At 48.8% G+C, this 12,667-nt stretch overlaps 1 protein-coding gene across 1 annotated transcript in view; it reads left to right on the forward strand.

Moving 5' to 3' along the window:
• The first annotated feature begins 1,844 nt into the window (after positions 1-1,844).
• The window catches only part of znrf1 (zinc and ring finger 1), a 35,167-nt gene continuing 24,344 nt past the window's right edge, over positions 1,845-12,667 (forward strand). The window contains exon 1 of the mRNA XM_035643141.2: positions 1,845-2,528. Within this exon, the coding sequence (XP_035499034.1) occupies positions 2,078-2,528 (451 nt within the window). The 5' untranslated portion in view covers positions 1,845-2,077. The remainder of the gene's footprint in view (positions 2,529-12,667) is intronic.

Raw genomic sequence — 12,667 nt, forward strand, 5'->3', positions numbered from 1 at the left:
TAAAAATGTGGCGGTAGAAGCGAAAGAAGCGAAGTGTGTGATATAAAAATGGACGTGTAGTCGCCGGGTCCGAAAAATGAAGCCAACGGCTTAGTGTGTGAAGCGTGTATTCTGTGTAATGACCAGCAGAGGGCGACTGACTCTACTTCAACGTCAGTAAACATTTTCCGGAGGAGTTTATGGTTCAAATCTCTAGTTTCAAGTCTTCTTCAACACATGATGTTCATTTTGTAACATTATGGTCCATTTATTTATTTTCGAAATGTAAAAAAAAAAATATCTTCCCCTCATATTCTTCTTCTTATGAATATATTATTATTATTATTTTTTAAAGTAATAAATAGAGGATTTAGTGAGAGAAGTGGACTGGTCTCACTAATATGGCTGCTGCTCTTTGTGGAAACCTTCATGTTTTATTTTTAATAACCTTGTTCAGGCTAAAAATCATAAATCAAAACCTTTATTATTTCCAATGTTTTTTTTTATTTTTTATCATAAGATGCCCCCCCCCCCCCCCCCTCCTCCTCCTCCTCTTCCTCTTCCCCTCCTCCTCTTCCCCTCCTCCTCTTCCTCTTCCCCTCCTCCTCTTCCTCTTCCCCTGTCTGGTGGTGATGATCCGAGCGTGCGCGTGCGCTGCTCCATTGTCTGGTCAGTAGCAGCGGCGGCGGCAGTGGCAGGAGCGGCAGGAGCGGCAGGAGCGGCAGTGGCAGGAGCGGCAGTGGCAGGAGCGGCAGGAGCGGCAGGAGCGGCAGCAGCGGCAGGAGCGGCAGCAGCGGCAGGAGCGGCAGGGGAAGGAGCGGAGCAGGGGAGCGGCATCAGTGTGACCCCGATCCCCGGTAAAAGAGGAGACGGCTGGTTCCGACCGACAGCACCGGGGTCGGACACGGCGACGGACGGACGGAGAGCGACGCCATTAATGTTTTTGCTTTGTAATTATCATATTTCTCAGGTCCGACAGACCGCCGGGTGTTTTATTTTTCCTCTCCCGTCGGTCAGACCGAGAGCAACAGTTGTCACGATGTGCGCGACCAGATGAGACCGGAGGAGCGAACACTGCGGCGCCGTCGTGCTCCGGAGCTCCGTGCGCTGTTCAACGTGTTGCCGCCGGCGACGACGACGAAGATGATGAAGATGACGACGATGAAGATGACGACGATGAAGATGATGATCCCGCCGCCGTGTTGATCACCTGGGACGGCGGAGAGGAGCCCGCGGTGTGTGTGTGTGTGTGTGTGTCAGGCTGCGTCTGCGTCTGGTGTGTCATTGTTGTTGGGGGTTTCCTCCGTCGATCACACCGGCACCACCGTCACTCACCCCCCGGTGTCGAGGTCCCGTCTGCGGCGGAGCGGCGGTGAATCCAGACAACGTCAGCGGGGGCTCATGTTCCGCTCGGCCGGGAGACGAGCTCCGGAGAGTCAGAGCTGACGAGCCCGCGGACAGACAGACAGGTCGAGAGACAGACAGACAGACAGACAGGTCGAGAGACAGACAGGTCGAGAGACAGACAGACAGACAGGTCGAGAGACAGGGAGACAGACAGGTCGAGAGACAGACAGACAGACAGGTCGAGAGACAGACAGACAGACAGACAGACAGGTCGAGAGACAGGGAGACAGACAGGTCGAGAGACAGACAGACAGACAGACAGGTCGAGAGACAGACAGGTCGAGAGACAGACAGACAGACAGACAGGTCGAGAGACAGACAGACAGGGAGACAGACAGACAGACAAACAGACAGACAGGTCGAGAGACAGACAGACAGACAGGGAGAGAGACAGACAGACAGACAGGTCGAGAGACAGACAGACAGACAGACAGGTCGAGAGACAGACCGACAGACAGACAGGTCGAGAGACAGACCGACAGAAAGACAGGTCGAGGGACAGACAGACAGACAGGTCGAGGGACAGACAGGGAGAGAGACAGACAGACAGACAGACAGACAGGTCGAGAGACAGACAGGGCGCGCGGGGAGGGGGCGACAGGCTGTTCCGTCTCTCTCGACCCTTTTCCCGCGGACCGGAGCCCGAGCCCCCCCCCCGAGTCTCCACCCCAGAGGCCCCCACCCGCGTCGGATGGGGGGGAAGCAGAGCGCGGCGGGGCGGCCGCGGGGCGCCTTCCCCGGCGTGTCCACGGATGACAGCGCGGTGCCACCGTCGGCCCACTTCGGCCACTACCGGCCGAGCGGCACCATGGGCCTGCGCAGCCGCTCGGTGAGCTCCGTCGCCGGCATGGGCATCGAGCACAGCGCCGCCGTGCCCTTCGGCTTCTACACCCCGAGAGCGGGCACGGACTCGGATCGAGCCGGGGGCGGGTCGGGGGGGGGCACCGCCACCAACACCACCACCACAGCCGCCCCCCACCACCACCACCACCACCACCACAACCACCACGGTACCGGCTACCACGACACTGGGGGGGGAGGAGGGCACCACACGGACGGGGTGCTCTACCTGGGGCCCCGGGGGTCGCTGGCTGACACCTTGCCCCTGCACATCGCGCCCCGCTGGTTCAGCGCGCACAGCGGTAAGGACACACACACACACACACACACACACACACACACACACACACACACACACACACACTCACTCACTCACTCACTCACTCACTCACTCACTCACTCACTCACTCACACACACATCTGCACACACATACATCTGCGCACACGCACACACACACACACTGACACGCACACACACTGACACGCACACACACATCTGCACACACACACACACACACACACACACCTTGTTTACCTGCAGGAAGCGGTGACACCAATGCGGTGCCATTAAATCTCAGCTCAGCCTGATGAGGCTGCACAGACACAGAGAGACACTGTACCTGCAGCTTTACAGGCTTATTGGGACGTATTAATATAATATTAATATAATATTGAGGTGTGTGTGTGTGAAACTATATGTGAATATGTCTGAAATTGAAAATATTGACTTCTACAGCTTCAGAAAGGTGCATTCAAAACATCAATTTGTTCAAACGCTCTCCTGAGAGTGTTAGGAACTGGTCATGTGATCAACAACATGAGTGTGCATCATGGTGGTGGTGGATTTGGTGAACACGTACAGTAACGTCGTCGGACGCAGGGTGGTTGTGATGCTCCGTCTCCTCAGGTCAGGTGAAATGACAGGAAATAAGCCTGTTGCCAAATCTGGCTGAGTCAATTAGCCCCTGAGATTAGTGAGGGGGGGGGGGAGAGGGGGGGTTGTCTGTGATGGATGATGACGATTCTGTCTGTGATGAGGGATCGATAAGATAAGATATGATTTACTTTACTGTCTCCATAGGGACATTGTGGACACACACACACATCTACACACTCACACACACTCACACACACATCTACACAGTCACAGACACACACACACACACACACACACACACACACACATCTACACAGTCACAGACACAGACACACACACACACACACACACACACACACACACACACACACACACACACAGACATGTAGACAGATCCTCGCCACATGGGCACAGCTGGTTCTCTGCCAACTGCACATCCAGAAAACACGCACAGACAGACACTCAACAACAAAATCCTTGAGGAAGATTAGACACACTCCTCTTTCTCTCTGTCACACACACACACACACTCTGCAGTTTCCCCATGGCTCTCATTATCCAAGGCCCTGACCGGCTCACAGCAGGAGAATAGCAAGTTGGATATTATCAACATCTTTGGCTTGTGTTTTTCCCCTGGACGACATCGCCTAGCGACTCCGATGTGTTTTCATATTAGTGGGAGGAGATAACAAGGGTGAGGGGCGAAACAATCTTGTGAGAAATAGAGGCTGAAGATTTTAGGCCTCAAGGAAACTCCAAAAATCCTGTAGTTAAGGACGGCGATGTCGCTCCTGACATTTTTCAGTTCTTTTCCCGCCAATCACACTTGACAAATTTCCCCGTATACTGTCCAAGTTGGCCCACGTGACCAGCAGAGGGCGACTCAAATGGTTGTTTTTTCCGATGTATTTTTGATTTTGATCGGCAACGAACCCTGACCTTGACCCTGACCCAATTTAGGTTAAACGCAGTATTAATATGAGGACTGGAACGTCGATTGTCCGCCATCTTTACAATTCTTGGAGAAATGCGACAGTATACGCCATCGGACCATGAACCACCGCGTTCTTATCGCTTTGTCGGCCTCAGACGAACCTGCGTCCTGCAGACCATGAACATTCACCGGCTGGCTAGCCATCAAACAAGCCTTGGGTTCAGTCGAGGCATCGCAGCTAACGTTAGCTAGCTAACCGTTAGCTAGCTAACGGTTAGCTAATTAAACACTGGATTCACTTGTGAGTTGTGGCTACTTTTAAAAATTTAAAACCAAAGAAGCAAAAGGCTGACGTTGGTATAATGTAAGCTACGACAGCTACAACTCATTAAACTGATATTGGGTGTGTTAGATTTACAGAAGGTGTGCGGACGATCAAGCATTGACAATAGTATTATTGGCGTTGGGGGGCCCAAAATCAAACTCTGCTTAGGGCCCCATATAGGCTAGAACCGGCTCTGGTCACAGCACAAACAGTGGAGGCTATAGGGGGAGAGAGCAGCACATTTAAAGGATCAAACCCTGCACACGGTGATGATGGATAACGTCGCTGTAGACTGGAGGACGTCGGGGAGAGATCGCGCTCGCCTCAGCCTCGGACAAGATCTCATAAAAAAAAGAAGATTGACAGCCCATCAAGTGGAGACGCAGGAGCAGGCGGCGAGCGCCCGAGCGTCTGAGGGGCGGAGGAGAGGGCAGACGGCCGACGATACCTATCAGAGCCGCCGCAATCTGTCATATGCTGGGTTGTTTTTTTCCCTCCTCATTGATGAGAAAAAGTGACGTGTGCAGACGAGGGCGGAGGGGAGTGTCTGACGAAGGTCGCGTCCTATTGACGAAACATTAACGCACAAATCGAATTCCTTTTATGACAGTTTGGTTGTTATATGTGAAGGAGTTTCGACCCTTTTCATCCATAAAAAAACCCTTTGCTCCAGATTCTTATCTCGACCTCTCGTCACCTCTGTTAGTCGGTTTGTTTGTTAGAAGGATTACGCAAAGACTACTTCACTCATTTCCACCCAACCTGGCGGAGGGCTGTGTGCAGTTTCACTCCCAGACACAAAGCTACATTTGGTACGTCACAAGTATAGAAAACCAATCGCTGTCGAATACGCAATTAGCTAACGCTAACTGTCTGCTGACACCCCTGCCTTCCCCTAGTGGATGCTAACTGCTAATGCTAACGCTAACTGTCTGCTGACACACCTGCAGTCTTCTCGTTTATGCTAACTGCTAAAACTAACTGTCTGCTGACACACCTACCGTCCTCTCGTGGAGGCTAACTGCTAACGCTAACTGTCTGCTGGAACACCTGCCGTCCTCTCGTGGAGGCTAACTGCTAACGCTAACTGTCTGCTGACACACCTGTCGTACCTCTTGTGGATGCTAACTGCTAATGCTAATGCTAACTGTCTGCTGACACACCTGCCGTCCTCTCGTGGAGGCTAACTACTAACGCTAACTGTCTGCTGACACACCTGTCGTCCTCTTGTGGATACTAACTGCTAATGCTAACGTTAACTGTCTGACGTTATAGATCAAGTTAGAAGTAAAGTCACTTTCTCATAGAGTCGCCCTCCGCTGGTCAGTACACAGAATGCAGGCTTCAGACATGAATTATTGGCTTCACTTTACGGATCCAGTAACTACGTCCATTTTTATACACAGTCTGTGAGGCAGATCCAGGAATTTCTTTTCACTTTCTGTTACTATGTTTTATGACAAAATTTTTTTTCCTTTTTTTCCTGTAATATTTCTACGATAAGAACGTGACAGTCGTGTGTGTAGGATGCTAGTTGAACTTCCTCTCTCTGGTTGGCGACTGAGATTTGGATGTAAGTTTGGCTGCGTTCAGCATAACAATAGCGCTGTGTCAAAAAATCAAAAATTCAGAGCCCTCTTTCTGTGCGAGTGCTGCTTCGGCTCAGTGGGGCGCCGCTGCTCGAAAGCGCCTGTCAGGAAAGTCTGTCAGGAAGAGTTCACTGTGGTTGTAACTCGGAGCCGCAGTGCAGAGCTTCGTCATGTGAGGCTTCAGTCGGTCCACAGACCTGAGCCTCGTCCAATCACGGAGGGGTTGAGAGCGAGATCAGTGACCAGGTCAAAGGTTAAAGTTAAAATCTGTGTGATTTCATGCACATTCTGAATTATGTTTTCCTCGTGGACATTTCATTGCATTTCAGAGATTTACTTCTTCATCCAGCGAGAATTTAGGGGTCTGGAGAGTTACCCAGTGTGATGTTTTATCTTTTACAATCATATTTGATAAAGTGACTCCACGTAACTTGAATTATACCAATGGATCTTTTAAAGTCTTATCGACCACTCAAAAGTCACATTCACACAGCGTCAGAGGTCATTTAGGGTTAAATGTCTTGCCCAAGGACACTTCGGCATTGTGGACTAGGGCAAAGCGGGAATCAACCCGCCGGCCTTCTGGTTAGTGGGCGACCCTGGGTCTCTACCTCCTGAGGCGCAGCCGTCCGGTTTCTTCTCGTGTGGAGTGAAAACACCTCCGTCTCTCGTTTCCTGTTCAGTGGATGTTAGTCAGACACAAGACAGGTGCCTCTCCCCCCGTCTGCCCTTTTCTAGACAAAGGTCACGTAGTGACGCAGCACAAGTGTGTGTGTGTGTGTGTGTGTGTTTGTGTGTGTGCGTGTCTCCGATAGTGTGCGTTGATGGACACCCATTCAGACGTTATGAGAGATTATATTAAATGACATGCAGAAGTAAATGCTTTACTTTACAAAAACGTATGTAAAGTAGCCTCATGTGGTGTCGCCTTGAGATCTCATCCTCACACACACACACACACACACACACACACACACACACACACACACACACACACACACACACACACACACACACACACACACACACACACACACACACACACACACACACACACACACACACACACTGATCCACATGAGCCTTTATTTGTCGTTTGTTGTCTCGGTGTTAGTGACCAGTCAGACATAGGGAGTGTTCATGTTACTGATCAATAATCAATTTGAAAACAGAACAACATTTGTCTCGACTACTGCCTGAATGAGCAACTTTGTGCGTGCGTGCGTGCGTGTGTTGGTGGACCGTTTATAAAGACGTTAAGTTATCGAAAGACAAGCCTTGTTTCCTTTGATTTTGGGGGTTTGGTTTGTTTCTTTTGTCCCATTGTTCAACTTCTGCTGAGGAGTGTGAAAGTCTGGAAAAGGATTTGAGCCTGGAGTCAAAATAAACTGACTTACGTGGTGGACTGAATAGAGAAAAGAAAAGGAAAGAAAGGAAAGAAAAGAGAGAGTGAGATGGAATGAACGACTCATTAAAGGAAGCAGAATCAAAAAGTGAATCCACTGGAGTAAGTTGAGGACAAGTCAGAGACAGACGGAGCAGAATAAGTGAGTTCACCCGAGGACAGTCTGTTCGTCACTCAGTGAAACTAACCCTCTGATTTTACTGCACTGGATCAAAACACCTTAAAAGAATTCAACATTCATTTGATTTAATTGTCTTTCGTTGATCACCCCCGTTAGGTCAGGCTACATTTCATTGGCTCTCAATCATAGACTGTCAGTTTATATAAAAAAAATAGAGACTGAGGGACATATCGTAAAAATAAGGCTTGTCTTTCGATGAAAAATAAATTATATTTATTTTCTTAATTGAAGTTCTATATATTTGGTTGTATTTTTTTTCTTTTTCATTGATGGCTATTTATGATAAAGTTTATGGTTAGACTAAAATATCAAGCCTCAACAATTCTTTGTCATAAAGATTTGATAACGACGTCTTAGAAATCAGATATTTTAATAAATATATATGTATATATGTGAATATACATATATTATATCTGTGTATTCTTTTCATATATGTGTGTATATATATATATATATATATGTATATATGTGTATTCATTCTTTTCATATATATGTGTATATATATATATGTGTGTGTGTGTGTGTGTGTGTGTGTATATATATATATATATATATATATATGTATATATGTCGGTCGATGTATCAGTATCACAAATTTTGTACTCCCTAATATTGATATCGGCATCTGGCCCTGAAAATCCATATCAGTCGGGCTCCAGTAAAAATGGACGTCATCACCACTTTAGAAAACATCGTATGGTCTCAAGCAGATTTTCATTTTTATTGGACACTGACCCAACCAAATAAGATCTGCAATTTCGTAGCACCGTTTCTTCGTAGCAATGAGACAAGCAGCAGGCGTCTCCCAGTCTCAGTCGGATATGTAGTGAAATATGAGTTTTTCCCGCTGCTCTGCCTCCGCTCCCTCACCAGATAGAGATTATTGACAAGTGTATAATGGCGTCCGTAGACGTTCACACACAGGAAGGGGACGAGCGCTGCTTCCAGCACAGAAATAAATCAGGCGCAGATCCTCCCACGCGGACTGCAACACACACACACACACACACACACACACACACACACACACACACACACACACACACACACACAGAGCGAAAAAAAATAGTGATGCAAAGCAGACGTGGGACACACGCAGGCGTGAACTCGAGCGACTCCTGTCCACACGGTCGTTGTTGAGGGTTTCGTGGGGGGAAACATCTGTGAGCCGCTGAACTGTCTGGTAGCGGGATTCAAGAATATAGGTCAGCAATGCAATTTGTTTCTGTTTCCTCTGCCACACACACACACACACACACACTCACACTCACACACACACACACACACACTCACACTCTCACACACACACACTCACACACTCACACACACACACACACACACACACAAACACACTCTTTCCTCCCTGTTAACTCAGTGCAGAGGAGGCATATGAGGACACACAGACACGTCCTCGTTCTGCATACATACGAGGGGACAATGAGATTACGGAGAGTGATGGAGACGACGAGGCAAGGCGAGGTTTTGGAGATGGGTTTTTGTTGCTGTGACAACCACATCGCTGCTGTAATTCTAGACTGGCTACACACACACAGACACGCACGCACGCACGCACGCACGCACGCACGCACGCACGCCCGCCCGCCCGCCCGCCCGCCCGCCCGCCCGCCCGCCCGCCCTCCCCTCACCTTGGCAATTGTTGCCTCGGCCGCACTCTTCCCTTCCTCCAGATGACAACTGTTTACGCGTGTGTTTTCAGAGAAAGAAAAGAAAGAAGAAGAAGAAGAAGCTCGAGGTCAGAGAGAGAGGAAGCGGTTAGAGGTGTGACAGACGCGTGTCTCGCTCTGAACGGTCCCCGCAGAAGGAGACGGTAATCTGAACGGCCCCGATAAAAGGTTATCAAAGGTCGCATCGCTCCTGCGGCTAAATGTCGACACCGTTACGTTACTGTAATTGCGATGGACTGGGGCCAATTACAACGAGCGGGCGGGCGGTGGGCATGGCGACCGGTTGCTATGGTCCGCGGCTAAATGTCGTCAAAAGGCAAAGAGAAGAGACTTTGTGACCGAGGAGGAGGAAACGCTGCAGTGGGCCATGTTGTCACGTTCACATCTGGGGCGCCTTGCTCAAGGGCAACACAGTGCTGGTCACTTGTCCCACACGGGTTTTTCCCCGTTTTCAAAAAGAGAAAAAAATATGTTTCTTTCTCTATGTTTTATTACGTAACAACCAAATATTTAGACTTTGAATTAAGCCGTTACGTAAAATGTAAAACATAAATACACATTTTCTCTCTACAGAGGGGGGAGTCAGATGGTCCTTCCTGTCGTCTCTTCCTCTCTTCTTTTCCGTGACCTCAGTGGAAAACGTCACGAGGTCAAGGAAAGTCGTCAAGGAGGATTCATAGGACTTAGGAAAAGAGAATCAGACTCCACTTTCACTATAGTTCGTCGTCATGTGACGGTGGATGTTGTTGATGCGTCTGTCGTGGTGAAACTACAAATCTCTGAAGATGAACTACAAAAAAACCTCTTCGAGGCGACTTGGCCCCGTGAGCTGATTCATGCTAAACATGGTCGAACACAGTGAAACATACTTATTCATGACCGAGGTCGGAATTGAAATTAAAAACAGTAATCTAGAGGCTACGAAACTGAAATGAAAAGGTTGTGACATCGAGAATGTTTTGCTCTCGCTCCTGATCACTCATATTTATCACCATGACAACGTGTGACATCAGATGTAAATGCTCGGTCATATTCATACTCTTCTTCTTCTTCTTCTACTTCGGAGGAGTTCCGCAATGTACTTCTCCTTTCCTTCTGCATAGGAAGCTCCAGTGTTCTCTGTTCTGTGAGGAGATAGGAAAGGAAGCATTGAAGCACCTTCCCTAAACATTTAAAGGATCCGAACAGCTCTTCTCATGGCTGCTGATGAAAATGCTTCGGTGTCACTTCACTCACTTGAGGAACCTTCCTGAGCAAAACGGACTATTGGACCGGTGGCAGGCCGTTTTGTATCGGCCAACCGATAAATTGGTCGGGGGCAATTTAAGCGATTCCATGAATCGATGATGAAAAGTGGTTTGTCGGGACAGTAGTAGAAGAGTTGCTCGTGATGCAGTTATCTAACGGGTGCTGGGGGACTGTGGTTCAGTCTGAGGTATAGTCGCCGTGTTGTTTGCTGATCCCTGCTCCCTGGAGGAAACCTCTCCGAGGGGTTTGACTGAGTATTCAGAGACAAACACACTAATTTAACCACCAGGTGTCTTCGCCGTCGTCTTCGAGACGCGACCCCGTCGTTTCTCTTTCGCCGTACAATTCCACCTCCCTCTCGCCTCCGTCCAAGGTCACACTTCCTCCCCGTGTGCACAAAGCAAAACAAAAGACACAATGTTTCTCACTTTTCTCTGCTCGTGTGATCGCTCGCTCTCTCTCCTCTCCACACCCACCCGACATCCATCCTCTCCTCTCGTATCTCCATCTCCCTCGTCTATTTATTTCTCTCTCGTTCGCTCCTGTTCCCATGGAAACTTCTGGTCCTTCCGGTTTGGGTAAGGAGAAGGTTGGTGGCGAGAGTTGTTGTGAGCTGTGATGTAATTGAGACAACGCGGTTCCCCAGGTCCGCTGTTTATGGTCGTGTGTGTGTGTGTGTGTGTGTGTGTGTGTGTGTGTGTGTGTGTGTGTGTGTGTGTGTGTGTGTGTGTGTGTGTGTGTGTGTGTGTGTGTGTGTGTGTGTGTGTGTGTGTGTGTGTGTGTGTGTGTGTGTGTGTGTGTGTGTGTGTGTGTGTGCTACAAATACTGCACAATTGCTGTTTATGTAATGCTCATGCAACTCCTCCTGATGCATAATCAAGATGGAGCAAACAAAATGGAGGTAACGTAAGGAACCTGCTCTCTGAGCCTAAATATCTTAGATACAGGCGCCGCCATCTTGCACTTTTGACATCATTGGAGCTACAGTATCGAGGTCCCGCCCGCACACGCACTTGACCAGTCGCGAGGCAGTGACAGCTGTCAATCCTTTCAAACTCAGTCTCTTTTTATATCATCGAATAACTAATGAAAAGCAAAGTGATCAGAAACATGAACAAATGCACAAACATCAGTGTGATAAGAACGACCTCACATGACAGAAACCATCTTTGGAAACATTTATTTAGTCTACTTTTAGTTTGGTCCATGTCCCATCTGCTAACGTGGAGGGGGCGGGGCTTATGACCTATACTGCAGTCAGCCACCAGGGGGCGATCAGGATGTTTTGGCTTCACTTTCGGAGCGCTGACGTGTCGTCCATCTTTTTTTTGGTTATACATGAAAGTGAGTAAAAACACTAAAACAACAATCACCAATTCTGGTCACTCCTTCAAAACGACACAGGAGACACGGATTATATTAATATTATACCATATTTATAATATGAGCCCCATCATGGTGCTAGAGGAAAAGTCTTGGCATCACCAACGTCACTCTAGGATTCGTCCCCTAGAGACCAAACGAATGTCTGCACAAAACGTCTAAAGATTTCCATGGAAGGTGTTGTTGTCGGGGATGTTACAGTTTGGACCAAAGAGGAGGAGCGACGGTGTTTGTGGACGGGATTAACGGTCGGGGAATCCTCCCTTTGCCGGAGCCAGAAAAACTGGAGGCGAGCGTATTGATGAGATTGACACACAGCGTACTTAAGTCAGGGTTAAATAAAGGTGCCGTGTTTAACATTCAATTAAATACAATATAAATGTCAATTTTCAGGAAACAGAAATACGAAAGCTACCGTACAACCGATCACGTTGCGACCTCTTATGGTGTCGTGGCTTCTACGACAACCTCAGCTCCATGGTGTTTTTTATTCTCACTTTCCCTTCGCCCCTGCTCCCCTGTGTGCTCTTGTGTCTTACCAAATCCCCCTTCAACTTCCTCTCCGTCTCGCCTTCTTCTTCTTCTGCTTTACTACCCCCTTCTTCATCTCCCCCCCCCCCCCCCCCCCCCCCCCCCCCCCCCCTCCTCTCCTCCTTCTCACCTCTGCACCGTAAAGCAGACGCCCGGATGATTCATCGCTCCCTCTTCCCCCCCGGACGGTTGTGATTCTGATTTTTTACTGCAGGGTTAAACCAGCCTACCCTCCGACGTCTGTCTGTCCGTCTGTCTGTCCTCTGCAGCCCCTGACACCCCA

The sequence above is a fragment of the Scophthalmus maximus genome, chromosome 7, assembly GCF_022379125.1.
Source record: "Scophthalmus maximus strain ysfricsl-2021 chromosome 7, ASM2237912v1, whole genome shotgun sequence".
Classification (NCBI taxonomy): Eukaryota; Metazoa; Chordata; class Actinopteri; order Pleuronectiformes; family Scophthalmidae; genus Scophthalmus; species Scophthalmus maximus.